This window comes from Balaenoptera physalus, assembly GCF_965194825.1.
Source record: "Balaenoptera physalus genome assembly, chromosome: 7".
NCBI classification, from domain to species: Eukaryota; Metazoa; Chordata; class Mammalia; order Artiodactyla; family Balaenopteridae; genus Balaenoptera; species Balaenoptera physalus.
In genome coordinates, this window is record NC_138886.1 from 67,824,138 (window position 1) to 67,850,833 (window position 26,696).

The window sequence follows — 26,696 nt, forward strand, 5'->3', positions numbered from 1 at the left end:
GGTTCTGGATAAGGAGGTACATAGGAGGTCATTCTGAGGTTAAGTGTCTATTGGGCTGTGAGGTGCAGGGAAACTGTTGCTTCATGTGATTACTCTAAGTGTGTTAACTACTTGTAGCTGTCAGGCTTAAAGCTGTTCACCTGAGACTTGGTTGCTGCAATTGCCTCTGAAATTAACCACAAAATGATCAGGTGAAAACCATGTTTAGATAAGCAGTAATGGCGAGAAAATGACACCATTCTGAGGTTGATGGATTTAGAGAAGCTCTTCTAATCTTCTTCGAATATTCCTAAGAGGTATACAATGATGTTGGCCACAGTCTATATTCCATGCAGTTGGCATGGACTGAGGCTTAGAATCACTTAACCGACCAGGAGCAAGGATGGATGGAAACTGAGAAGTTGATGGCTGAATTTTCTAACAAGAAACTACAGTTGACCCATAAACAACTCAGGTTTGAAGTGCGCGGCCCCACTTATATCAGATTTTTTCAGTAGTAAAGACTGTAGCTCTACATGGCCTGTGGATATGGAGGAACTGCGTGTAGAGAGGGCCGGCCATAAGTTACACTAGATTTTCAATTAAGTGCAGGTCAGCACCCTTCACCCCCAAGTGTTAAAGGGTCAACTGTAGTTGATTTAGGAGTCGTCATCAGTGCTACATTGAAAGGTCATCATGTGGCACCAAAGATCTAGAAATAGCTAGACTTTTTCTAAATTGAATAACTCAAGGGACGTATTCGATTTTCATAGGATTATAGAACCAAGACTCAGGCCTTTCTCCTCTCAGTGTTCACTAGATTTCTGAAATGTCAACTCAAAGGAGGTGCCAGGTATCCATTCTAACCCATCCAGTGACTATAGAAAAAAATAAGTGCTATACTAAGAAGGAAATTTATAATGGGCTTTCCCCTCAAGTTCAATATCAGATGCAGTTTTGACCTTTTCTGATAAATCCCCTATTGGTGAAACCTTGGCTTACATACAGAATTTAATGATTGCACTTTAGTTCTCCGTCAATTAGTAGCTAAAGACCATCGTCTCACCTGACACTGTTGCTGAAATTTCTAGCAGTGGTCAGGAATAATCTCTTGATCACTGTGTTTTTATAACATTCATGACCTTGTTTCTGAGACATTGACATTAAAATATTAGGTTTATGTGATGGAAATCAAATCGAGAAACATTGGTTGGGAAGTAATGGGAAAGCTTAGAATTTTGGTTTCAGAAGCAATCGGCATTGCCTCTAGGCAACTCATTATCTATTCCTGTTTTCTTCTGCTTCAGTTTTTCTTCCTAGATGCAATTCAAAGTTTACACTTTTTAAAAAATGCTACTGTGAAGTGGAATGCACATTCCACAATAAGGGAGTAATAAACATGTGTCCCACCTGGACTAAGCACGAAAGTTATTTATAATGAAGGCCCTCTCAACAACTGTAATAAGCAAATGCTTCTATGTCTTAAATGACCTGCAAGGCATTGCTGAAATGTCATTTCTGGTTATAGATGTAAAAATCTGGCACAGTTAAAGAGGAGGAAAATTACTTTCTCTAACATTAAACATGAATTCAGTTGAAATGAATTATGTTTATTCTGCTGGTTAAAAGAAAAGTTGGAGTTTGTTCCAGTTTAAGGAATAGGTCCATGGCTTTCTTCTGGGCTAACGTGCAATGTCCTTCAGAGAAATGTGGGTATCTAATATGTCTAGTTGTGTGGAAACTTGTAACTGGTGATGAGGTAAGATGTTTAGTCAGTGAACCCTCACCTTAGAGCCATTTTAGTGCCTCTCCAGACAAGGCACATGAAAAATATCAAGCAACTTTAGCACAGAGTTTGAAACAATCTGCTTCTCTAGAAAAACCAAATCTCAGCCGTACATTATTTCCTAAATATCTTATCCAGAGAGCCGCCAGAGAGAAACTGCTGCAGGATTTGGCATTCTGGTGTTCTTACCTCACATGGAAGTAGAGTTCACATGTGAATGCCGCATGTGGAATTTTTTTTTTCAGTTGTAGTAATTGGATAGTATCATAATTTGTAATCACTCATCTTGCTTAGTTTAATTACTTCATGCAGGCTAGCATTTGTGATGCTGGTTTTCATCTCAGTCAGATTGAATTTTAATAAAATAAGGGAAATTGCATTGTACAGTGCATGTGTGTCACGGAAATAATTACTGCATCAGGCAAATACTCTCTCAACAGAACCATCTTCCAGTCACACAGAGCAAACAAAATGGGAGCCAGGAGGTGCACAATAAACTTTTTAAAAATCTGAGGAATGAATTTACTGGGTGAGCAAGAGACTCGGTATGTATATTTAAATGGCAAAGGGTCTTTCCTCCCTCACTAGTGTATTAAGCTTGGAAACAGAGTACCCCGTATTGCTGTGATTAGAGATTGGTTTTATTAACCCTAAAAACCAGGCTTTGGAGCTCAGTAAATACTTCCTTTAGAAAGGACAGGTTTGGGGGTAACCAATGTGTTTCTGTTTCCTATTCAATGCTGCATTTATAGGAACCTCAAGCTCCTGGCAGGTCATATCACCAGGTCAGTGTCATGTGGCAGGAGACTGGAAGGTTCTGCTGTGGGAAAGTCAGGGTTTTAAGAAAGATGAACCTTACATAGTGCAGTGTTTCAACTAAGCTCAGCAGAAAAAAAAAAGCACTGCTATCCATGATGTTAATAAGTAATATGAAATAATAATGTTAATAATAGCATCAAATGCTTACATAGTATTTATTATTTAGGCCCTGTGAGCTTTTTAAAATGTGCATATGTATTTGTTTTTATTGTGGCATAGTATATATAACATAAAATATACTGTCTTACTCATTTTTAAGTGTACAGTTCAGTGGCAGTAAAAACATTCACATTGTTATGCGGCCATCACCACCATCGATCTCCAGAATTATTTTCTTCTTACCAAATTGAAATTCTGTATCCATTAAACAATAACTCCCCATTCTCCCCTCCCCCCAACCCCTAGCAACCACCATTCGACTTTCTGTCTTTATGAATTTGACTACTCTAGGAACCTCCTGTAAGTGAAATCATATAATATTCATCCTTTTGTATCTAGCTTACTTCACTTAGCATAATGTCCTCAAGGTTTATCCATGTTGTAACATGTGTCAGAATTTCCTTCCTTTTTAAGGCTGAATAATATTCCATTGTATGACTATAGCGTATTTTGTTTATCCATTCATCCCCCCATGGACACTTGGATTATTTCTGCCTTATGTGCTTTTTATATATTAACTATTTTAATCCTCACAATGTCTCAGTGATGTAGATAGTTTTATTATCTCCATTCTATGATAAGAAAAGTGAAGCACAAGAACATCACAGCTGGGAGGCCCTGGAGCCAATATTCCACTCCAGGCTGAGTACGTCTGTAGTCTCTACTTCTAACCACTATCTATCCTACTGCTTATTTCAAATGATTTAGGACTCTAAATATAGCATGCACCAGCTAGACAATCCTTGATATAATACTCTAAGGCCAGGTTTGTGGCTCCATTTATACAGGCTGTAAAAGTTCCAAGGAGTAGTCAATTTGACAAATAAGCCCCATAGCAACATATTTATAAAGAATCCCATTACTGCAAAATAAATAGTTTTCTAGGGGTGAAACCATGTGCTTTTCTTTTTCAGGAGCTCCTCCTAATTGGATGATATAGCCTTGAGTATAACTAGATAGGGCGTGAGAAAGTCTTTAAGAGCTACCATTTATAGAGCCTACTATATGCTGGTCATTTTACTTGCATCATCTCAAGTTCTCACAATACTTTATAAGAGGTTACCCTCCTGTCGCCTCTGTATTCCATGCTCTTCCAATGTTATACACTGCCTATGCTCTCTCCTTAGAGAAAAAACTGAAGATGAACCGTCATATTGCCTATCATGCACATTTTCTTTACAGTTTGCTTTTTCCAAATATAAATAGTTTTGAAATTTTAACACTTGTCATGTGTATGTTATTGACATGAAGCAATACCACCTTTACTATATGGGTATCACTTGGTTTATTCAGTAAAGTAACTTGGCCACAGTTTACACTAGCTATTTGTAGAACTCTTGCCATGGGCTGAATTGTATCCCCCCCCAAATTCATATGTTGAAGCCCTCCTGCCCAATGTGATGTTATTTGAAGATGGAGCCTTTAGGAGATAATTAGGGTTAGATGAGGTGGTGAGGATGGGGCCCTCATGATGAGATTAGTGCCCTTCTAACAAGAGACACCAGTGAGCTTGCTCTCCCTCTCTTACTCACATAAAGTGGAGGTCATGTGACCACATAGTGACAAAGAAGCCATCTGCAACCCAAAGGGAAAGTCTTCACTGGGAGCCAACCATGCTGGCATCCTAGTCTCGGACTTTGACTCCAGAACTGTGGAAAAATAAATTTTTATTGTTTAAAACACCCAGGCTGGTATTTTGTTACAGCAACATGAGCAGACTAATACAACTGTGAATGTACATATGTGACACATTCTTAATTTATAATAACATAATAATTATAGGTAATATTTATTTGTGATTTACTCTGAAACTAGTCCTAAGTTTAGTTTGTATAACTAGTCTTTCTACAGTGTGTGTGTGTGTGTGTGTGTGTGTGTGTGTGTGCATGCACACATGTGGATGTAGTGTCATGGTTATAATATTATCCCCATTTTATAGAAAGGGAAATTGAAGTGTAGGGAGGTGGTAAGTTACTTGTACAAGGACATATAATTACTTAAAAAACAGAATCCATATCCAAACCCAGGTAGTTTCTAACTTCAGAACCTGTTCTATTAACTATTATTATTATTCTATTATGTAACTGGCACAAATTTTCTCTTTAACTCTTCTAAGAAATGTGAAGCACTACATGGAGACCTACACATAACAATTTTCCTTACAGTAAATGCAGATTTCACTAGGAAGTCTGTCAATAACAAGCAAATCTGTCTGTCTGGAGCCAATCCTTGCATTACTGAAGTTACTTCATGCAATTATTCTCATTAACACATCTGAAAACTAGGAATGATGCTGCTTCATTTAAAAAAAAGAGTCAGTTGTATAAAACATTAAATTTTGGAAAGCAGTGCTGGTATGCACATGTCAATCTTCTCAGAGCAGAAACATCTCTGAGTGCAGCTTCTCTCTTCACAAAGCAACAAAAGAGTAGACTCATGAACCCTGGGCAAAACTGTGACTTCAGTGCAATCTATCTTCCTCTGACCCAGATTCTTATTTCTGGCCACCTTTTTCTGTTCACTCCCATAAATGCAGTCCCTTGCCCTTTTCAGTCACAGCCCTGGGTCCTTGAACTCAAATATCCCTCTCCCTAAACATATGCACAGTATTAAATTGGAAAGAATCTGAGAATCTGAACCCATCTTCATCCTCAGCAAGGCCAGCATGTACAGACACACAGACCACCCACGCTTTAGGATGCACATTTCCGCGTTCACTGAGGACTCATACTGACCATCCTCTCGTTCCTCACAGAGCTCCAGGACCGCACGCTCTGAGGAGGACCGGGACGGCCTGTGGGACGCCTGGGGCCCGTGGAGTGAGTGCTCACGCACCTGCGGTGGAGGGGCCTCCTACTCGCTGAGGCGCTGCCTCAGCAGCAAGTAAGTCCTGAACCCACAGCCTGGGGCTTTTGCAAGACCCCGAGGGAGCAGGTTGGAGGCATACTTTTGGAGAAATGCAGAGCATTTTGTTGCACACAAATCCAGATGAAGGAATGAAAGGAAGGTCCAAAGAATTAAATATGACCATCTCCAGCTAAGTATTTAGATACCCTTATATGATAAGCAATATAGAATTTATCTCATTCACCAAGCAAATCTTCTTATCTGTTTTCATGTTAGAACTGGAAGGAAAATTTATTATTAGAAATGGATCTAGCATTTATAGCTCCATAATATATTATACTTTTGGTACCATCTTAATTATGGTGACAATAATAACAAAAATATTAACGTTAATAGCATATTATGTTGGATTCCAATGTTACCAAGTAGCTTGCAAATGAAGGATATATTGATTTGGTTTCTTTAGATATTATAATGGCCAGAAGTTCCCCAAGGTCATTCTGTTTCCTGAATAATGAGTTTTACATATTATGAGATTTGGAAGAATAGAAAGTGCAGTGGAAATTGGGGCATGAACACTGGGAGAGATGATGAAAGGGGAAGTAAGAGTGGCTAACAGTTCCTAAGCTGAAAGGAAAAGGCTGGAGGTGTTAGAATGGAAAGTCTTTACTTAGAATAATAATAATAATTCAAAACTGCTTCTTGAACTGTGTGGTCTATGCCTAGATTTTTCTCCAAACTATAAAATACAAAGTACTATGGTAATATTTTTTTAATGAAAGATTTTATTCGACAGTGAAAAGTGTTATATGTGGCAAGGAAGAGGTTTGATCAAAATTACTATATATTATAAATAAAACATGAAACAGAAGAAGGAAAGATTATGCATCTGCTGATTCTTCTAGACTTTTCATGAACAGCAGAAAGTGGTGAGATATAGTTTCAGGAAAATGTCAACTTATTCTAATAGGAGTGAGAATTTCTTGAAATCAGGTTCCAGGTCTTACTTTTTTCCGTATCCCCCAGGTCTGCACAGGGTCTGAGAGATATTAAGAGTTCAATAGATGTTTCCTCACTGAATCCATTGATAACTAGATATCGTTTTGGTTCCAGAGAGGCCCCAGTAGAAATAACATACCCAGGGGGAAAATGACCAAAGGGCATATCTTGAAAGATACCAGATCAATTCTGGTATTTAGCCATTCTGGTGTTTGGGTCTACACTGAAGATCAGTGTGTTGGTTGAATCCACTAGCGAGTTTGTCTTCATTGGAGGCCAGCTTCATATCAAACCAGATCTGTGAGCCGATAAGAAAGAATAGACCTTTCATCCTAATGATTGACCTGTTCTCTTAATCATGAATATCAAAAACTTCCTAAATCTGTACTACATGACGCTACATGGTGATAGCACTGTGGGGCATAACTGATAATAAACACACATCGGTAAAGCCAAAAGGTACAAATTTGGAATGTTCCTATTATGTAGTTTGCCCAAGTAAGCATGCTTGAATATTCTGTAAGGATGAGCCAAAACATGTGTCTCACAAAGCTGGTAAGAAATGTATGGGAACTTTCACATTGGCTCAGTGATGTGAATGTTACATTGTGAAAACCTTGTACTGAGTGACAGACTGAGAAACAACTTCAGGAATGAATTAAAACCACAAGTGAAAGTCTGTCATCTGGCAAATCATCAAATATTGATGTCCTGTGATATTCAAAACTACCATTTTTGTCACCTAGTAAATTAAGGCTCCAGTCGTTAGGATTTTATTAAGATACTATGGGAGGTATCAGTGTCATCTACTTGGGTCAGGGCTGTCATCTACTTATAATGAACTGAAAAAGTAGAATGTAAATTCTAAAATCATGAATGTATATATGTCCCTATTTGACTCTCAAATATTGAAAAAACATATTCAGTAAACTCATACTGGTGTGGATAGGAAGTAAAAAAAGAATGGGGAGAGAAGTGGACCACCTATTCTTCAGGGATTTGAAGAAAAAGAAAAAAATCTTCAAACAGATGGCATTTCCAGATCTGGTAAGAACATAAAGAAATAGTAAAAGAAGCGACTGCACAGCTGAATCAACCTATGTGTTGTTTTTCTCAAGAGAACCAGAATCAGTACAGTTCAGCATAAAGTCACTTCACAACACAAGCCCTGTTGAAGAATGGTGTCAAAATATATGTCGGGCACAGATAAATAGCCCTGTCATAATTTTTTTAAAAGATGTACATTGGCCAAAGTAAGTTACCTAGCCAAGTCCAAAGTCAATGTGCGAGAGCAAAAATGTTACAAGGAAAGCCATGCGATGTAGGGCAGGTAAAGAATTGGGACCATTTTGGCAATCTACCATGGATAGTCTTCTGTGGCAATTCATTTCTGATGGTTAGTGGACATAATGAGTTTTCTCTCATCTCTCCACTCCATATTTAGGCATCCAAATTCAATTTAGTCACCTTATAACTCTTGGGAAAGGTCAGAGGTTATGAATGTATATGTCTTTAGAGGCCCAGCAGGTAACTAGAATGTGTGTTGTAATGTAATAGTTAGCATTCCAATTCAGCCCAAGTAACTCCCATCCACCTGCTGAGTTAACCTGCCAGGCCCATTTTCTAGCCCTGGTGATATGATCTCATAGGTCACATTTAGGTCTGATATCAGATAGTAATTATTCCCAATATGATAGAACTGTAATGGAAGCTAAAATAGTCAGATTTTATGGAATAGATGACAGTGGCTCAACTTCTGGAGTTAAGTATGTTCCCTGATGGATTGGGAGCTTGGAGGAGGCTTGGTTAATCCCCTGAGTATAGAACATCTTCTCTGATCTTTTGGGAAAAAAAAAAAAATCAGTGGAGGCAAAGCACAGTGAAAATATAAACAAGCATTAAATATAAAATCCTTCATTCTCAACTGGCAGTACTTAATGCTGGGAAAACAGCCCTGACCCAGGAAGATACTGAGCAGAACCCTTTCCTTGGCTTCTCCCCTGTCTTTTTTCTAGGCTCACAGAAAGTAAGCCGTGCTTGATTTTCCCAATTTCTGATATTGCAGCATTGATTATTGCCTTTTGCTGCAAATTTGATTTGAGCAATAAAGGAAGGCACTGTATAAAATTTTTTCTACAACTTTTGCTAATTTCTGTAAGATTCCATTAGGTTTCATTGAGTAACTCTAATAATGCAGTTGTTGCTAATCACCAAGTGGTATATAATGTCTGCTTTTATTTTTTTTTAATTAAAAAACAGACTCTACCTACTTATACTTTATGATGGTCCTTTGTTTTATTACACATGAATTAAACAATGTACCGACTACCTTGAGAAGCTGCTTTTTCTCTCTCCAGTTTTCCACCTCTCCCACTAAATACTCTGAAATCATATATTTAGCAAATTCATTTGTCTGGTTGACCTCGTATGGTGTGTTGTTTAGTGGAAATGATCCTTCTGCAACCTAAATGACTTAAGCATATTTTTTAAAAATTTGATACTGAAGATGTGTCTCTGAGAGCTCTAGGTTTGTCTTCAGCCAGGTCATTTAGCTTTTTGCCTGAAAGGAGTTCCAGATGCATAAGGCACTTAAGAATAATGTGTCTAACATCACATGTACCCCTATATTAGGTCTGTGCCAAGATCAAGGTCAAAGGTGTAAACTGCAGCTCATTTACTCAGACATAAAAAGAAACGAAATTGAGTTATTTGTAGTGAGGTGGATGGACCTAGAGTCTGTCATACAGAGTGAAGTAAGTCAGAAAGAGAAAAACAAATACCATATGCTAACACATATATATGGAATCTAAAAAAAAAGAAAATGGTTCTGAAGAACCGAGGGGCAGGACAGGAATAAAGATGCTGATGTAGAGAATGGACTTGAGGACACAGGGAGGGGGATGAGTAAGCTGGGACGAAGTGAGAGAGTGGCATGGACTTATATATACACTACCAAATGTAAAATAGATAGCTAGTGGGAAGCAGCCGCATAGCACGGGGAGATCAGCTCGGTGCTTTGTGACCACCTAGAGGTGTGGGATAGGGAGGGTGGGAGGGAGACGCGAGAGGGAAGAGATATGGGGATATATGTATATGTATAGCTGATTCACTTTGTTATACAGCAGAAACTAACACACCATTGTAAAGCAATTATACTCCAATAAAGATGTTAAAAAAAATAATAATGCTGCACTGAACATGGCGGTGCAGATATCTTTTAGAAAAAAAAAAAGATAGCAGTGAGTGAGTCAGCTGATACTCTTAAGTGTAGTGTCAGCCTTTGCATTGGTGGCTTAAGAAGATTTAAAGGTCTTTTCTGACCTTTTTTCACTTTCTGAAATGCCAAATTAATCTCCAGACTAATTAATACTATGGATTCATAAATTAATACAATAGGTATTTAATACATTAAGAGTACGAATATTTTGTTAAATCCCAACTGATAAAATGAAATACTTGTTGACTTCATAGATATCCAAATAACAAAAGAAAGAGGCATACCTATAAAGGATGAAAACATTTTAAAAAGTTAATAAATTTTGAATTGAATTCTTGAGTTGAATAAAAATTTTTTGAGTTGAACAAAATTATTAGATGAACAAGAGATAAAAATCATCACACTATAGAGGTGCCTAAAAAAATTAAGATTGTGATATTATTCCAAAGGGATGTGGCTGCCAGAATGTTGTCAATATAAGTGCAAAAAAATTAAAATAAATATCCCAAGGAAGATTATCTCACAGGAATGGGGAAGATCATTCAAACTTGTCATTTCATAATAATTGTGCTAAGGGAAAATAAGCTAACTCCTCTGATTTTTTTTTTAATTGCAAATACAATTTTTCTCCCATAATAATATTGATACTTACATGAATATAAGCTTTAGTTAGCAAATAATTTATACACTGCATAACAATAAATACTGAAAGAAATATTTTAATTTTAAGATTTGGTGTATAATAATAAATACCAAAAGGAAAATTTTAATGTTAAGATTTGGCTTCTTAAACAGATGTTTTTTCTTTTAAAGTCACCTCATCTCTGTCATAACATCCAATTAAGGTTCACAAGACTTAAGAGGTTTTAGGACTTCCAGCACAAGTGAGCCCCAAAGCAAGATTTATCTGTTATTCTTCATCAAATGTCGTGTGTTATCAGCCTTGTTTTCCTTGGAAATGTTTGAGGTTTGTTTAACAGAAAGATGTACAAGTTCAGAATGAGTCCGACTAGTCATGTCATTTATATGAGGTGATCTTTTCATTGTGTTAGAGGAGATTTCACACTTTGGGATATATGTTTAAGAGTTTGCAGTTGCCTTCCTTTAACTTTTTGGGTCAAAGCCTATTCTAAATGTATTACCAGGATTTCTAATATTCCAGGTCATATATCTTAAAGGGATGTTTTGTTCCAAGATCTGATGTTCTTTCAGGAGGAAAATACACTAAGGCCAATGACTGAATGTTTGGGGCCAATTTATGGCCTGGTTTGTCCCATAAACCTGTTTGTTGAAATAAAAGATGGTGGAAATGTGTTTAGTGTCCATAACCTTTACTAGCCATATTGGGAATTTGTAACTCTTGGCTGTCTTTTTCTGTTTATTTAAAAATTCCTTATTTGGTTTGTTCAATAGCTTTTCTGAAGTTTTTTATTTCTACTCAGTTTTCTTTTTTTTTAAACTACTTTATTGAGGTATCTTTGACATGTAAAAATAATATATATTTAAGGTGTACAACTTGATGTTTTGATAAATGTGTACATTGTGAAAAGATCACCACAATCAAGCTAAGTAACATATCCATCCCATCTCCGTAGTGTGTGTGTGTGTGTGTGTGTGTGTGTGTGTGTGTGTGTGTTAAGAAGATTTAAGATCTATGTTCTTAGCAAATTTCAAGGATGCAATACAGCATTGTTAACTGTCATTACCATGCTGTACTTTAGGTCTTCAGAACTCATTCATCTTGCACAACTGAAACATTGTCCCCTTTGACCAACATCTCCTCATTTCCCCCCCCTCCTCTGCACGTGGCAACCACTATTCTGCTCTCTGCTTCTATGAGTTTTACTATTTTAGGTCCCACATGTAAGCAAGATCATTCAGTATTTGTCTCTCTGTGTCTGGCTTATTTCACTCAGCATGATGTCCTTCAGGTTCATCTGTGTTGTCACAAATGGCAGGATTCCCATCTTTGTTAAGACTAAATAATACCCCATTGTATGTACATACCACATTTTCTTTATCCATTCATTCATCAAGGGACCTTTAAGTTGTTTTCATAGCTTGGCTATATTATGAGTGATGCTACAATGAACACAGGTATATACCTATTCGAGATCCAGATTTCATTTCCTTTGGGTATATACCCAGTAGTGAAATTGCTGGGTCATATACTAGTTATTTTTAATTTTTTGAGGAATCCCCATACAGCTTTTCATAATGCCTTTACCAATTTACATTTCCATCACCAGTGCATAAGGCTCCCTTTTCTCTACCTCCTCTCCCTCTTATCTTTTTGATGATAACCATTCTAACAGATGTGAGTGATATCTCCTTGTGGTTTTGATTTGCATTTCCCTGATGGTAGTGATGGTGAACATCTTTTCATGTATCTTTTGGCCACTTCTATGTCTTTTTTTGAGAAATGTCTATCCAGGTCCTCTGGCCATTTTTTAAATTGGGTTATTTGGGATTTTTTTTTACTCTTCAGTTATATGAGTTTTTTAAAAATATATTTTGGATATTAACCCCTTGTCAGACATATGGTTTGTAAATATTTTCTTCCACTGGGTAGGTTGGCTTTTCACTCTGTTGATTGTTTCCTTTGCTGTACAGAAGCTTTTTAGTTTGATGCAACTTCACTTGTCAATTTTTGTCTTAGTTGCCTGTGCTTTTGCTGTCATGACCAAAGAATTGTTGCTAAGACCAGTGTCAAGGCGCTTTTTTCCTATGTTTTCTTCTAGTAGTTTTACAGTTTAAAGACTTATATTTAAGTCTTTCATCTATTTTGAGTTAATTTTTGGTACTTGGTGTGAGATAAGGGTACAGTTTAATTCTTCTGCATGTGGCTATCCAGTTTTCCTAATACCATTTATTGAAGAGACTATCTTTTCCCCATTGTGTGTTCTTGGCACCTTGTCAAAGATTAGTTGACTGTATAAGCACAGGTATATTTCCAGGCTCTTTATTCTGTTCCATTGGTCTATATGCCTGTTTCTGTCCCAGTAACATAGTGTATTGATTACTATAACTTTGTAATATAGTTTGAAACCAGGAAGTGTGATGCCTCCAGCTTTGTTTTTCTTGTTCAGTTTCTGAGTTTGAAAGTATTCCCTCTTCTGTTTTTTGGAAGAGTTTAAGAAAGATTGGCATTAATTATTTTTAAAATATTTGGTAGAATTCACCTGTGAAGCCATCTGGTCCTGGGCTTTTCTTTGTCAGGAGGTTTTAGATTACTGCTTCAATATTTCTGTTTGTTATTGGCCTGAACTAGAAAAAGGAGAACAAACTAAGCCCACAGTTAGCAGAGGAAAGAAATAATAAGAACTAGGGCAAAAACAAATCAAATAGAGAATAGAAAAACAATCGAAAAGATGAACTAAACTGAGAGTTTGTTTTTTGAGAAGATGAAATTGACAAACCCTTAGCCAGACTGAGGGGAAAAAAAGGGAGAAGATGCAAATAAATAAAATCAGAAATGAAAGAGGAGACATTACAATGGATGCTTCAGAAATTAAAAGGGTGATAGAGACTATTATGAACCATTATATGCCAAAAAATAGGATAACCTAGAAAAAAATGAATAAACTCTCAGAAACATATGACCTTTAAGACTGAATCTCAATTTTCATGCGTTCATTTAATAAATATTTATTGAACATCTACTATGTATTAGGCAAATTTCTAGGTGTAACTAAGGATATAAAGCCCAAGGGACAAGAATTTGCTGTTAGGAATTTATCATATTATTAAGTTTCTACTGATTATATTGAGTTTCTACTGATTATAGTTGCAAGATATTTTAAGAACTAAGAGAATTTCCCCCAGTTCTGTAAATAGGTAATACATCCATAGCGCTGGTTCTTAACCCCAGCTGTACTTTAGAGTCACCTGGAAAGCTTTATAAAAAATACAAATATCTGGGCTCCACTGAAGACCAATTAAATTAGGATCTCTGGGGTTGGAGCCCTGCCATCAATAATTTTGTAAAAGCTCTCCAAATACTTTAATGTGTACCCAGTGTTAGAATTGCTGCTCTATTGGAGGGCATGATAGTGAAATGATGAGGTTTGTCTCCAGCTTTCTGAGAATTTAGAGGTTGGGGTTATGAAGAAAAGAAGATATTTTCTGATAAAGAGATTTCTTTATGTTTAACTTCCTCATTCAGGTTTTTATAGAATGACTTAATCTGCAGTGTGGGAGGGAAAGTCATGGACACCAGCATGTCAGGACATAAAAGTAGTGATTTCCTCTGTACTCCTGTGAGCCACAGCAATAACCTTTCTGTGTAGTTCTCCAGTTGTCTAGTATTACTCAAGATCAACCTTGCCCAAAGTGGCAAATAGACTTAGTGATTTCTGAAATTTTCTTCCATTCCATTATTAAGCTTATAGATATGACCCTTTAAACCTCCAGGTTGTCAGTGACTAACTAAGTTAATTCCCAGTGACTGGGGTGGTTTATGCAAATTCTCTGAGATCAACTTCCCCTCAATTTCATTGAATTCCTTAACCATAGAGTTTAACTTTCCACCTTCAATTCAGCATTCATTATCCCTGTCCCCCTAAAAAAAGAAAGACTTCCTTGAATTCTATTTCATCTGTTTGATCCCAGTTTGTATCAATACAATAGAAGAGAGGAGTTTATCTAACTCTGTTTTGCTTAGTTTCAACCACTGGGGATGGGGGGTGCGGGATAAAGGGACGAAAGGGTGTGTGCCTACGTGTGTGCGTGCGTGTGTGTTTGTGAGAATGAGAGAGAGAGAGATTGAAATAAAAGAACACAAGATATTAAGAGAAAACAAAAAAAGAGAGATACCAGAATTACATACATTGGGGAATGGATACTTTACCTAGAGACAGAAAAAAATAAGTACAGAACGCTAAGTAACATCATATTTATGTGTTATCATCAGCTGAAGCCCATAACTACACACGCCAAGCTCAAATAGCTTCAGGGCCAAGCTCTACCTTGGCTTTGCGGTAGGACTCATTAGTCAAGATAGAGATCCTTTCCTATGGGAAACAGTCACCTATTTGGGAACCTGACTCTTAAGAAAAACCGTGTGTTTCATTGCCTCTGATAGAAACTTTATCCTATTTTGTGGATTATCCCCTTTATTTTTTTTTTTATCAAACTACTAATTTTGAATATTGACCCCACTCTTTTCTAGCTGTGTGATGTAGGATTAGGTTCTCAGTTTCTCTAGGATTTAGGTGGCTCATCTACGATGTCAAGAGGACAGTGCCTGGAACAGAATAGGTGTTCAATAAATGTTTATATTGAAAGAATGTCTAAGGCGCCCTTCAACTCCAAATCGAATGTGTGGCCCATTTTGCTGTTAGATAGGAAGAGGAGTCTAAAACTGCTCTGACTATGAATGGTTTTAAAGAAAAATGTTGTGATTCTCCAGGCCCTCATTTTGCAGTGGACATCTGGGTGATACAGGCATATCGAAGAGCTTTTGTCTCTAGCCAAAATAATTCATAAATTCCCAGTTCCAGGACTGTATGGGGTGAGGTTGTGAGAGTCCTAGAGTTTCATAATACACATTTTCCTCATGGGGAAGATGGAAAAGTTGGACTTGATGTTGCTAAAACACATTTGTTTTTATTCTCATTCTTTGCCTCTTTTGGCTACCGAGCAAATGTAAGATCATTTGCAAATCTTATGGCATGTGTGTATGTGTTATAAAGTACATGTCCTTCCTGCTGGTGGATCTCTAGCCAAAGGCAGCAATCCCCCTGACCCCCACCCCTCGCCCTCTTTCAGAGGGAACAAATGCATTGCAGTGACAAATACAACTTTGAGTAAATATGTGAAAATAAACATGTCTGTAGAAAAGAGCCAAAGTTTCTTTCCTTTGGTAGCTATTTAGTTTCGTTGTAAACTTTTCATCTTTGGTTTATTGTAGAAAGATTTTAATTGGGTTTCAGGTTCAAAAATTAGAGCAAATATGAGGCCAAAAATTCTTTGTGACCTGAAATTATCCTTATAGCATTTCCTTCTGTTCTACTCCTTCCTTCCTTCCTTCCTTCCTTCCTTCCTTCCTTCCCTCCCTCCCTCCTTCCTTCCTTCCCTCCCTCCCTCCTTCCCTCCTTCCTTGCATTTCTCAATAAATGCTTGTGGAATGCTAACAGTAAACCATGCTTCGCTGGGCACTGGAACTCAGAGATCACACACAGGGACTGCAAAGGAGAAAAGCAAGTAACCAAAAATACATTTTCTAAAAGTGAAAAGTATCCTGGGTGGCTGCAGGCCTGTGTCCTGATCCTTTCAACTGATGGCCATGCTGCGGACTCTGTGCCTTTTCTCCTGACGAGCCCTCTTCCTACAACGCCTCCCACTGCCCATGCCCACAAACCCTCAGTGTTATCTAAAGTAACCTCCAGCGGTGGCCCCTAGTCTCACTTTGCTATATTTCTAAGGCACTATGTTTGCACCACTTTTAATCACTTTTACCTAGCCTGGCTTGTGTTATAGTTATTAATAAGACCCTGTCCCCCACTAGACTGTCAGCACGATGGGCACAGGTTGTATCTTGCTTTTCTTTATGTCTCCCTGTTTTGCAAAGCAGGTACTCAGTCAATGCTGGGTGAATTGACCGAATGGACTATGGGGGCCAGTAACCTACTGCCGTACTTTAGGAAGCAGGAGCAGGGAGGGAAGGCTGTGTTTTGAATTCTCCTTTCTCCCATCACCCTCTTGGGACTTGTATGGCCCATAGAGGACACCCCTCCTAAGATATCACCTTTGTAAGTTACTTCTGTCTCTCATCAGTCGGTCCCTTTGTCTAATACCTCCATATTTAGTATCCAGACCATGCCCATTAGCTGTTGATGCTACATTATACTGATATGTGTTCTATTTGCACTTGTGGATTATTTTACAACTAAATTATAGCTTTGAGAAGGGTCAGGGGAGTTCTCATTTTTGTACCTTTCACAATGCCTTGGCTTAGTACTGGTTCCGATTGGATGCTCAATAAGTGTGTGAAGTGACTGTAAATCAGAAAGCATTCTACCAGAATTTGTGAACCAGAACGTCCTGCCCAGGGGCTCCTCGTCATTTTGAGATTGCGTGTTGTATGTTGTCTCATCAGATTATCTGAGCAGTCTGCTCGGGGCAGTTTCTGGTTTCATTAGAAGCTGGGCATGATCACTGTGGTTTCCAGTGTCTTGTTCTTGCCTTCTTCTCTTTTGATTACATGAGTGCCCTCCTCATTTTCATAACCCTAGCCGCTATTTGTGAGAACTCAATGCTTTGTTGTAGCATGTCTGTCTTTGAAGAATAGGCAGAGATATGTAAAATCATACTTGTTTGGGAAAAGAAATTGGCACTGGTTTTTCTAGTTGTAATTTAGAACATACCAGACACTCATAATAGCAAATAAACCAATTTGAAACTCACAGGCCAAACTCCAAAATTCAGTCTGTAGTATCCTCATGTGTATCTATATTTTAATTGAACAGCTCTGCAGCCTCTAAGCTGCCGCTCAGGAATCTGTAAAAGTACAGTTCCCTATTGTCAAGAGAAGATCAAAGAACAGAGAAGATGTCATCTTAGAATGTTTTTCCTAAACCTATGTGGTTTCCATTTATACTGAATTTGGTCTACACATTAAGTTTTAGTAACTCTCTCTGTATACATAAATCAGAGTCTCCAAGCTGGCACAGCATTCAGAATGTCTTTATAATGAGAGATTAGTATAGAGCAGAAGTGTTGAATTGTAAAACTAATGTTACAAAAATATGTTACCTATGCCAAAGAAACACTTTCACGTCGAGGATTCAATTTATGGCACCGTTTTTCAGTGTGGAATTCCGTTACCCCTTCTTCTTTTTAAAATTGCTTTTAAAATTCAGCTTTCAGGCCAACTCTTATTTTGGGTCCTTAGGCCACATTAGAGCCCCTAGCAGATCAGGAAGAACTGGTGTGACACCAGGGTCTGGTCTGTTCCCCGCCAGCTCACCTACTGATGGGTGACGCCTGGCCGCATGCCTCCTTGTTGTTTGCTGTATTATTACAACAGAAAGCATTTTCAAAAGCTACATTTATCAAGTTGTCATAATAGTTTGGCTTGCATATCTATCTAACCAGAAAAAATAAAATAAATCTCTCCCTTAGCACTAATCTGTTTGAGCCACGTGATACATCACATGCAGAAGAGGCAGTGCAAAACAAATAGGCATCCTATATGACATTCAGGGACCTTTCAACTAAATGCTTAAGAGGGGAGATATCTTTTATGCTTGCATTTGTAAGTCCCATAGCACGAAAGACCTCTGTCTCCTTGTTTCAAAGGTACTTTTCCACTGGAGGTCGTATGTGTGTTGGGGATACATTACTCCTAGAATTTTGGCGGCTTTGTCTAATGAAGGAGCTTTAACCTTAAATGGAAAAAAACTGAAGTTTACCAAGAAGAAGGTCCAAGACACCTTTAACATTTAAGATAAGTTTTTCATAGGCAAGTGATACCAGATTAAACGTTATTTGTTATGTAGACTCTTGTAAGTAAATTTCTTATTTGACATAGGTGGTTGTCTGGGAGTACGTGACTATTCAGGGGGGATTGGTGTGGGTAAAATGGGATTCATGTTCAGAGTCAATATACATTCATTAAATGTTTGTTAAAAATACTTCAAATCTATTAATGTTAATAAATAACTAGGGATGCATACTAGAACATCTCCAATCATTCAGAGATATATAATGAATATACAATATAAGCATAGTCATCTGTAGATACTTTTTTATTGAGATATAATTGACCATATAACATTGTGTAAGTGTAAGGCATGTGAGTTGATTTGATCCATGTATATATTGCAATATGATTATCACTTTAGCATTAGCTAATGGTTCTATCATGTCACATAATTATTCTTTCTTTTTTTGTAGTGGGAACAATTGAAATCTAGTCTCTCAGCAACTTTCAAGTTTACAATATAGTCTTGTTGTCTATAATCACTAGGCTGTGAATTAGATCTCCAAGACTTATTTATCTACTAGTTGCAAGTTCATACCCTTAAAGGACATCTCCCCAATTCCCATGCCTCCGAGGCCCTGGTATTCACCATTCTACTCTCTGTTTTTACGTAGTTACTTTTTTTTTTTTTAAAGATTGATTGATTGAGTGATTGATTGCTATGTTGGGTCTTCGTTTCTGTGCTAGGGCTTTCCCTAGTTGCGGCAAGCGGGGGCCACTCTTCATCGCGGTGCGTGGGCCTCTCACTATCGTGGCCTCTCTTGTTGCGGAGCATGGGCTCCAGATGTGCAGGCTCAGTAGTTGTGGCTCACGGGCCCAGTTGCTCCGCGGCATGTGGGATCTTCCCAGACCAGGGCTCGAACCCGTGTCCCCTGCATTAGCAGGCAGATTCTCAACCACTGCGCCACCAGGGAAGCCCCCATAGTTACTTTTTGAAGAAGGGACAGTGCTGAATCGACTCATCCTGTTGGGACCAAGTGCCACACAAAGTTTCCACATGAAAAAGGCTCATTTTGATTCTCATGAAAGACATTCTAAATTAGAATTAAATAATTATTTTAAACATGGAATAAAATGTAGAGCATTAAAGAATGACTTTTTTAAGCACAAGAGTGAGACAGGGAGAGATAAGGGGAAAATGAGAACTCGGGACTTAGGAGATGCACAGGGATGGCGTGTCTTCTAACTCCTTTTCTCCCCGTGCAAAGCAAGACCACCACTAACCATCTGTGGTGCACGGACTCCAGTTCTAGCCCCTAGGTTTTTACCATCCAGTTTGACCCACAGATTAGGGTAGTGAGCATCTGAGGATAGCTTCACACACCGTGTCCGCAGGTTCGTATAGCTTCCTTTTTAATGGCCAAGTTCATTGGTATCAAGTTTTGTTTCCCTAAAGAAACTCTTACGATAATATGCCGTGGAATGTGAAAAGCAGCCCAGCAGTGCATTTGCACTTCGTTCTCTTGGGTGTTCTCAGAATTTGTTATCCCTCTTGAGGTCTTTGGAAAAAGCCCTAGAAATGGCGAAGTATTTTAACCGGCTCCGTAGGGACCCGCTCCTGCACTATGCCTCCCATGAGTACTGAAAGGTTCACTTGAAGTGAAGGAGGAAATCAGTGTTCCAGTACTCCGTGAAGCCCCGGCTGAGGCTCTCAATCTGCCGGGCTTGTCCAATTCATGGTCATTTTCAGACCCATGGTCTAAAGGACCCGGAGTCCTTCTGGCGTGAATTGCTGCCATGGTTTTATGTCTGTTCTCTTGTAAAGAGCTCAGAGTGTCCTTTTGGATGACCAGAACAAGAGAGAGAGATAAGCAGATGGACTGTCTTACTTCAGAATTCTTTGCCCATGAGTCCGTATTTGAAAGGCAGGAGGTACTCAGAGAAATACAGTAACCTGTTCTGACTTAGCAGCACTCTTTGGTTTTTTGAAAATCAAAGGCAAAGCTTCATGAGCCTAACACAAGTGCAATTGTCCTTAAGAACTCTGGCATTTAATATACACATTTATCAGATTTTCTTGTAACGGTTCACTAACACCAAAAATGAATCTGGTTGTGTCACCAGAAGGATCTGTTTGCTTAGAGAGGAGATGTGAAGAATTTTTAATTTAAATTGATGTATTTACCAGATCCTTTTTTATTCTTAATGAGAGATGAATCGAATATACCTTCCTCTTTTAAAGATTTATGTAAGCAGGGGGGATAAAAGCCAACAAATGGCTAAAGCCTGGAAAGAGAGCTTTTAATTTTCCATGGCAATTCCTCTCTTCTAAGGTTGTTAAATTATGGTAATAGAAACTAAGATAACATTAGGATGTTAAGTATTGGAAGAGTTTGGATGGTTTGTTATGTGTTAATTGGAGACCGATAAAGTATGCTTCAAGCCTATACTAATCTCATTATAAGTGAATTAAAATAAATCACAAATGATAGCTTGATGTTGAGGTGATTTCCTTTTTTGAGAAAAGGAACTAAGTCAAAATTAATAAATAACTGGCTAGGAGTAAAGAGCTGATATAAATAAGGAAATTTCTGTACAAATTTGGTTTAAACTGTATTTTTATTTATATTTTGTTCTTTTATACTTGAACCAGTTTCTGATTCATTAATTGGTACAATATTTAACTCACTAAATATAGTCCTGTAACTGTTTCATAGTTTTCATTGAGCAGATGCATTTACTTAAATCCTTTGTTATTGGTGGCCTATAACTTTCCTCAGAAACCATTTTGGACTGAAATTTCTAATGTTTGTTTTCATTTCCAGAGGTGAATTTTATTTTGTTAAAATATGAAGAAAATCTTTCAGCTGTTTTATATTAACTGTTTTTTTAAGAATTTTTTTAAAAAACAGAAGAAAATATTTTTTACTGCGTAATTCTCAGATGAGGCTTTTATGCCCAGATAAATGCCTTCAGTGAAGAAATTCATGCTTGGCAAGAATTAGAATCCTTGCAGTGGAATAGTCACTTTGTTACTTAAGTAAAATTGATATTCCGATTTAACAAACTTGAACTTTCAAGAAATACAAGCTTTTCTGCACTGAAGTTCTTTCACATTACATTTTACTGCCAAGTGTGGTTCTCTTGGAGATGTTCCCAATGTACAGTGTGTATCTAGATGTCATTTACTTACTGGCTTTACCAGAATTGAGAAGCAGGTTATGTACTGATGTGGGAAATAAGGTGCAGTTAACCCCCAGGCTCAGCCTCCAAGGTTTAATCTAGTGTTAGGATTTTCCACGTCTTGAGTGCATCTTGTTCCTTTTGTATTATTATTGTTGTTGTATATGCTTTAGAGTTAGACACACCTGGGTTCCAATCCCTGGTTCTCTCTTTCCTGAGTAGGTATATGGCTTTCAGCCTCCTAGTCTTTCTCAACCTCAGTTTTCTTATCTATTAAATGGGAATAATGAAGCCTTTCAGTTGTTGGAAAATTAGAGATAATGTGCACAGAATACCTAATACTGGACCAGATACCTATAGCAGACACTCAGTATATAGTAGACGTTAATATTAATAATATTGTCCACAATTTGATAGTGTCTTTTAATAACAAGGACTTTTCCAAACTCAAACATTACCACTTTACTATCATATTTCACTCAAATTAAATAAGCTCTCACTCAAAAAGTAATACAATACAGTGAAGGGAAGACTTAACTCAGGAGCAGAATTAAATTATTTGCAAATCAATATTAGGTGTTAGATAATTACAGGGTGTACTTTGGAAATGGTGGCAAGTGTTTTCTTCTTTGCTATGTTTTGTGTTCATTTGTTTTCTTAATAGTTTTATTTCTGCAGGAACCACTGATCAAAAAGTGGCTAAAGTCCAAATGAGATTGAAAGTAACAACATTTCTTTATATAGAATATGATACATTTATCTAAAATGAGGGTGATTTTGTAGTTTTGAAAAGTGCCAGCATTTGAAAGACAGCAAATCAGTGTGGGAACAGCAAATTCAAAGGGTGTACCTGTCTGCCTTATGATTGCCCATATAAACTTGGATTCTCTGAGACTGGGAGACTGGTGAGTGGGATAGAATTTTTTTGAAGACATCAAATTGTAGACGGCAGGAACAAAGAGTCACATTTCCTGGGAATCAGAGAGTTTTCTTAAGGGTTATCTCGAGTGAGCGGTAACAGACAGACTCGGGATGAAGATACTCCCCCGGAAGTCCAGCTCAGCTTTTTTTTTGCGGGGGGTGGTGGTGAGTATAGCTGCTTTACAACGTTGCGTTAGTTTCTTTTGTACAACGAAGCGAATCAGCTATATGTATACATATATCCCCTCCCTCTTGGACCTCCCTCTCACCCCCTCCCCCATCCCACCCATAGGTCATCACAGAGCATCAAGCTGAGCTCCCTGTGCTATACAGAAGGTTCCCTCTAGCTATCTGTTTTACACACAGAACATGTTCTGTTCTGTTTTACAAGAACATGTAGTGTATACATGTCAATCCTAATCTCCCAATTCATCCCACCCTTCCCATCCCCCACTGTGTCCACACGTCTGTTCTCTATGTCTGTGTCTCTATTCCTGCCCTGCAAATAGGTTCATCTGTACCACTTTTTTAGATTCCACATATATGCGTTATTATATGATATTTGTTCTTCTCTTTCTGATATACTTCACTCTGTATGACAGACTCTAGGTCCATCCACATCTCTACAAATGACCCAATTTCGTTCTTTTTTATGGCTGAGTAATATTCCATTGTATATATGTACCACATCTTCTTTATCCGTTCCTCTGTCGATGGACATTTAGGTTGTTTCCATGGCCTGGCTATTGTAAATAGTGCTGCAATGAACAATGGGGTGCATGTGTCTTTGGGAATTATGGTTTTCTCAGGGGATATGCCCAGTAATGGGATTGCTGAGTCATACTGTAGTTCTATTTTTAGTTTTTTAAGGAACCGCCATATTGTCCTCCATAGTGGCTGTATCAATTTACTTTCCCACCAAAAGTGCAAGAGGGTTCCCTTTTCTCCACACTCTCTCCAGCATTTATTGTTTGTAGATGTTTTGATGATGGCCATTCTGACCAGTGTGATACCTCATTGTAGTTTTGATTTTCATTTCTCTAATAATTAGTGATGTTGAGCATCTTTTCATGTGCTTCTTGGCCATCTGTATGTCTTCTTTGGAGAAATGTCTATTTAGGTCTTCCACCCATTTTTTGATGGGGTTGTTTGTTTTTTTTTATATTGAGCTGCATGAGCTGTTTATATATTTTGGAAATTAGTCCAAATATTTTCTCCAATTCTGAGGGTTGTCTTTTCATCTTCTTTATGCTTTCCTTTGCTGTGCAAAAGCTTTTAAGTTTCTTTAGGTCCCATTTGTGTATTATTGTTTTTATTTTCATTACTCTAAGAGGTGGGTCAAAAAAGATTTTGCTGTGATTTATGTCAAAGAGTGTTTTTTCATATGTTTTCCTCTAAGAGTTTTATAGTGTCAGGCCTTACATTTAGGTCTTTAATCCATTTTGAGTTTATTTTTGTGTATGGTGTTAGGGAGTGTTCTAATTTCATTCTTTTACATGTAACTGTCCAGTTTTCCCAGCAGCACTTACTGAAGAGACTGTCTTTTCTCCATTGTATATCCTTGCCTCCTTTGTCATAGATTAGGTAAGCATAGGTGCATGGGTTTATCTGTGGGCTTTCTATCCTCTTCCGTTGATCTGTTTTTGTGCCAGTACCATACTGTCTTGATTACTGTAGCTTTGTAGTATAGTCTGAAGTCAGAGAGCCTGATTCCTCCAGCTCCGTTTTTCTTTCTCAAGATTGCTTTGGCTACTCGGGGTCTTTTTGTGTTTCCATACAAATTGTAAAATGTTTTGTTCTAGTTCTGTGAAAAATGCCATTGGTAGTTTGATAGGGATTGCACTGAATCTGTAGATTGCTTTGGGTAGTATTTTCATTTTCACAATATTGATTCTTCCAATCCAAGAACATGGTGTATCTCTCCATCTGTTTGTGTCATCTTTGACTTCTTTCATCAGTGTTTTATAGTTTTCTGAATACAGGTCTTTTGCCTCCTTAGGTAGGTTTATTCCTAGGTATTTTATTCTTTTTGTTGTGGTGGTAAATGGGATTGTTTCCTTAATTTCTCTTTTTGATCTTTCATTGTTAGTATATAGGAATGCAAGAGATTTCTGTGCATTTATTTATCACCCTGCAACTTTACCAAATTCATTGATTAACTCTACTAGTTTTCTGGTGGCATCTTTAGGATTTTCTATGTATAGTATCATGTCATCTGCAAACAGTAACGGTTTTACTTCTTCTTTTCCAATTTGGATTCATTTTATTTCTTTTTCTTCTATGATTGCCATAGCTAGGTCTTCCAAAACTATGTTGGATAATAGTGGTGAGAGTGGGCATCCGTGTCTTGTTCCTGATCTTAGAGGAAATGCTTTCAGTTTTTCACCATTGTGAACGATGTTTGCTGTGGGTTTCTCATATATGGCCTTCATTATGTTGAGGTAGGTTCCCTCTGTGCCCACTTTCTGGAGGGTTTTTATCATAAATTGGTGTTGAATTTTGTCAAAAGCTTTTTCTGCATCTATTGAGATGATCATATGGTTTTTATTCTTTAATTTGTTAATATGGTGTATCACATTGATTGATTTGCTTATATTGAAGAATCTTTGCATCTCTGGGATAAATCCCACTTGATCACGGTGTATGATCCTTTTAATGTGTTGTTGGATTCTGTTTGCTAGAATTTTGTTGAGGACTTTTGTGTCTATGTTCATCAGTGATATTGGTCTGTAATTTTCTTTTTTTTGATATCTTTGTCTGGTTTTGGTATCAGGGTGATGGTGGCCTTGTAGAGTGAGTTTGGCAGTTTTCCTCCCTCTGTAATTTTTTTGGAAGACTTTGAGAAGGATAGGTGTTAGCTCTTCTCTAAATGTTTGTTAGAATTCACTTGTGAAGCCATCTGGTCCTGGACTTTTATTTCATGGAAGATTTTTGATAACACTTTCAATTTCATTACTTGCGATTGGTCTTTTTATATTTTCTCATTCTTCCTGGCTCAGTCTTGGAAAGTTGTACCTTTCCAAGAATTGTCCATTTCCTCCAGGTTGTCCATTTTATTTGCATATAGTTGCTTGTAGTAGTCTCTCGTGATCCTTTGTATTTCTGCTGTGTCAGTTGTAATTTCTCCTTTTTCGTTTCTAATTTTATTGATTTGAGTCCTCTCCGTTTTTTTCTTGATGAGTCTGGCTAAAGGTTTATCAATTTTGTTTATCTTCTCAAAGAACTAACTTTTAGTTTTATTATCTTTGCTATTGTTTTCCTTGCTTCTATTTCATTTGTTTCTGCTCTGATCTTTATGATTTCTTTCCCTTCAGTTATTTTGTTGTTTGTCGTCTTCTTTCTCTAGTTCCTTTAAGTGTAAGGTTAGATTTTTTTTTTTTTTTTGAGATTTTTCTTGTTTCTTGAGGTGAGATTGAATTGCTACAAACTTCCCTCTTAGAACTGCTTTTTCTGCGTCTCATAGGTTTTGGGTTGTCGTGTTTTCATTGTCATTTGTTTCAATGTATTTTTTTATTTCCTCTTTGATGTCTTCAGTGATTTCTTGGTTATTTAGTAGCGTATTGTTTAGCCTCCATGTGTTTGTGTATTTTACAGTTTTTTTTTTTCCTGTAATTGATTTCTAATCTCATAGCATTGTGGTCAGAAAAGATGCTTGATACAATTTCAATTTTCTTAAATTTTCCGAGGCTTGATTTGTGCCACAAGATGTGATCTATCCTGGAGAGTGTTCCATGTGCATGTGAGAAGAACTGCCACTTTCAGGTGGAAAGTCCTAAAAACATCAATTAAATCTATCTGGTCTTATGTGTCATTTAAAGCTTGTGTTTCCTTATTTATTTTCTGTCTGGATGCTCTGTCCATTGGTGTAAGTGGGATGTTAAAGTCCCCCATTTTTATTATGTTACTGTAGATTTCCCCTTTTATGGCTGTTAGCTTTTGCCTTATGTATTGAGATGCTCCTATATTGGGTGTATAAATATTTATGATTGTTATATCTTCTTCTTGGATTGATGCTTTGATCATTCTGTAGTGTCTTTTTTGTCTCTTGCAACAATCTTTATTTTAAAATCTATCTTGTCTGATGTCAGTATTGCTACTCCAGCTTTCTTTTGATTTCCATTTTCATGGAATATCTTTTTCCATCCCTTCACTTTTAGTCTGTATGTGTCCCTAGGTCTGAAGTGGGTCTCCTATAGACAGCGTATAGACGGGTCTTGTTTTTGTATCCATTCAGCCAGTCTGTGTGTTTTGGTTGGAGCATTTAATGCATGTACATTAAAGGTAATTATCAATATGTATGTTCCTATTACCATTTTGTTAATTGTTTTGGGTTTGTTTTTGTGGGTCTTTTTCTTCTCTTG

At 37.4% G+C, this 26,696-nt stretch overlaps 1 protein-coding gene across 3 annotated transcripts in view; it reads left to right on the forward strand.

Moving 5' to 3' along the window:
- The window catches only part of ADAMTSL1 (ADAMTS like 1), a 473,568-nt gene that overhangs the window by 29,061 nt on the left and 417,811 nt on the right, over nucleotides 1-26,696 (forward strand). For all 3 annotated transcript variants that reach the window (XM_082467989.1, XM_082467990.1, XM_082467991.1), the window contains exon 2: nucleotides 5,499-5,626. In XM_082467989.1, coding sequence (XP_082324115.1) covers nucleotides 5,499-5,626 — 128 coding nt within the window. The remainder of the gene's footprint in view (nucleotides 1-5,498; nucleotides 5,627-26,696) is intronic.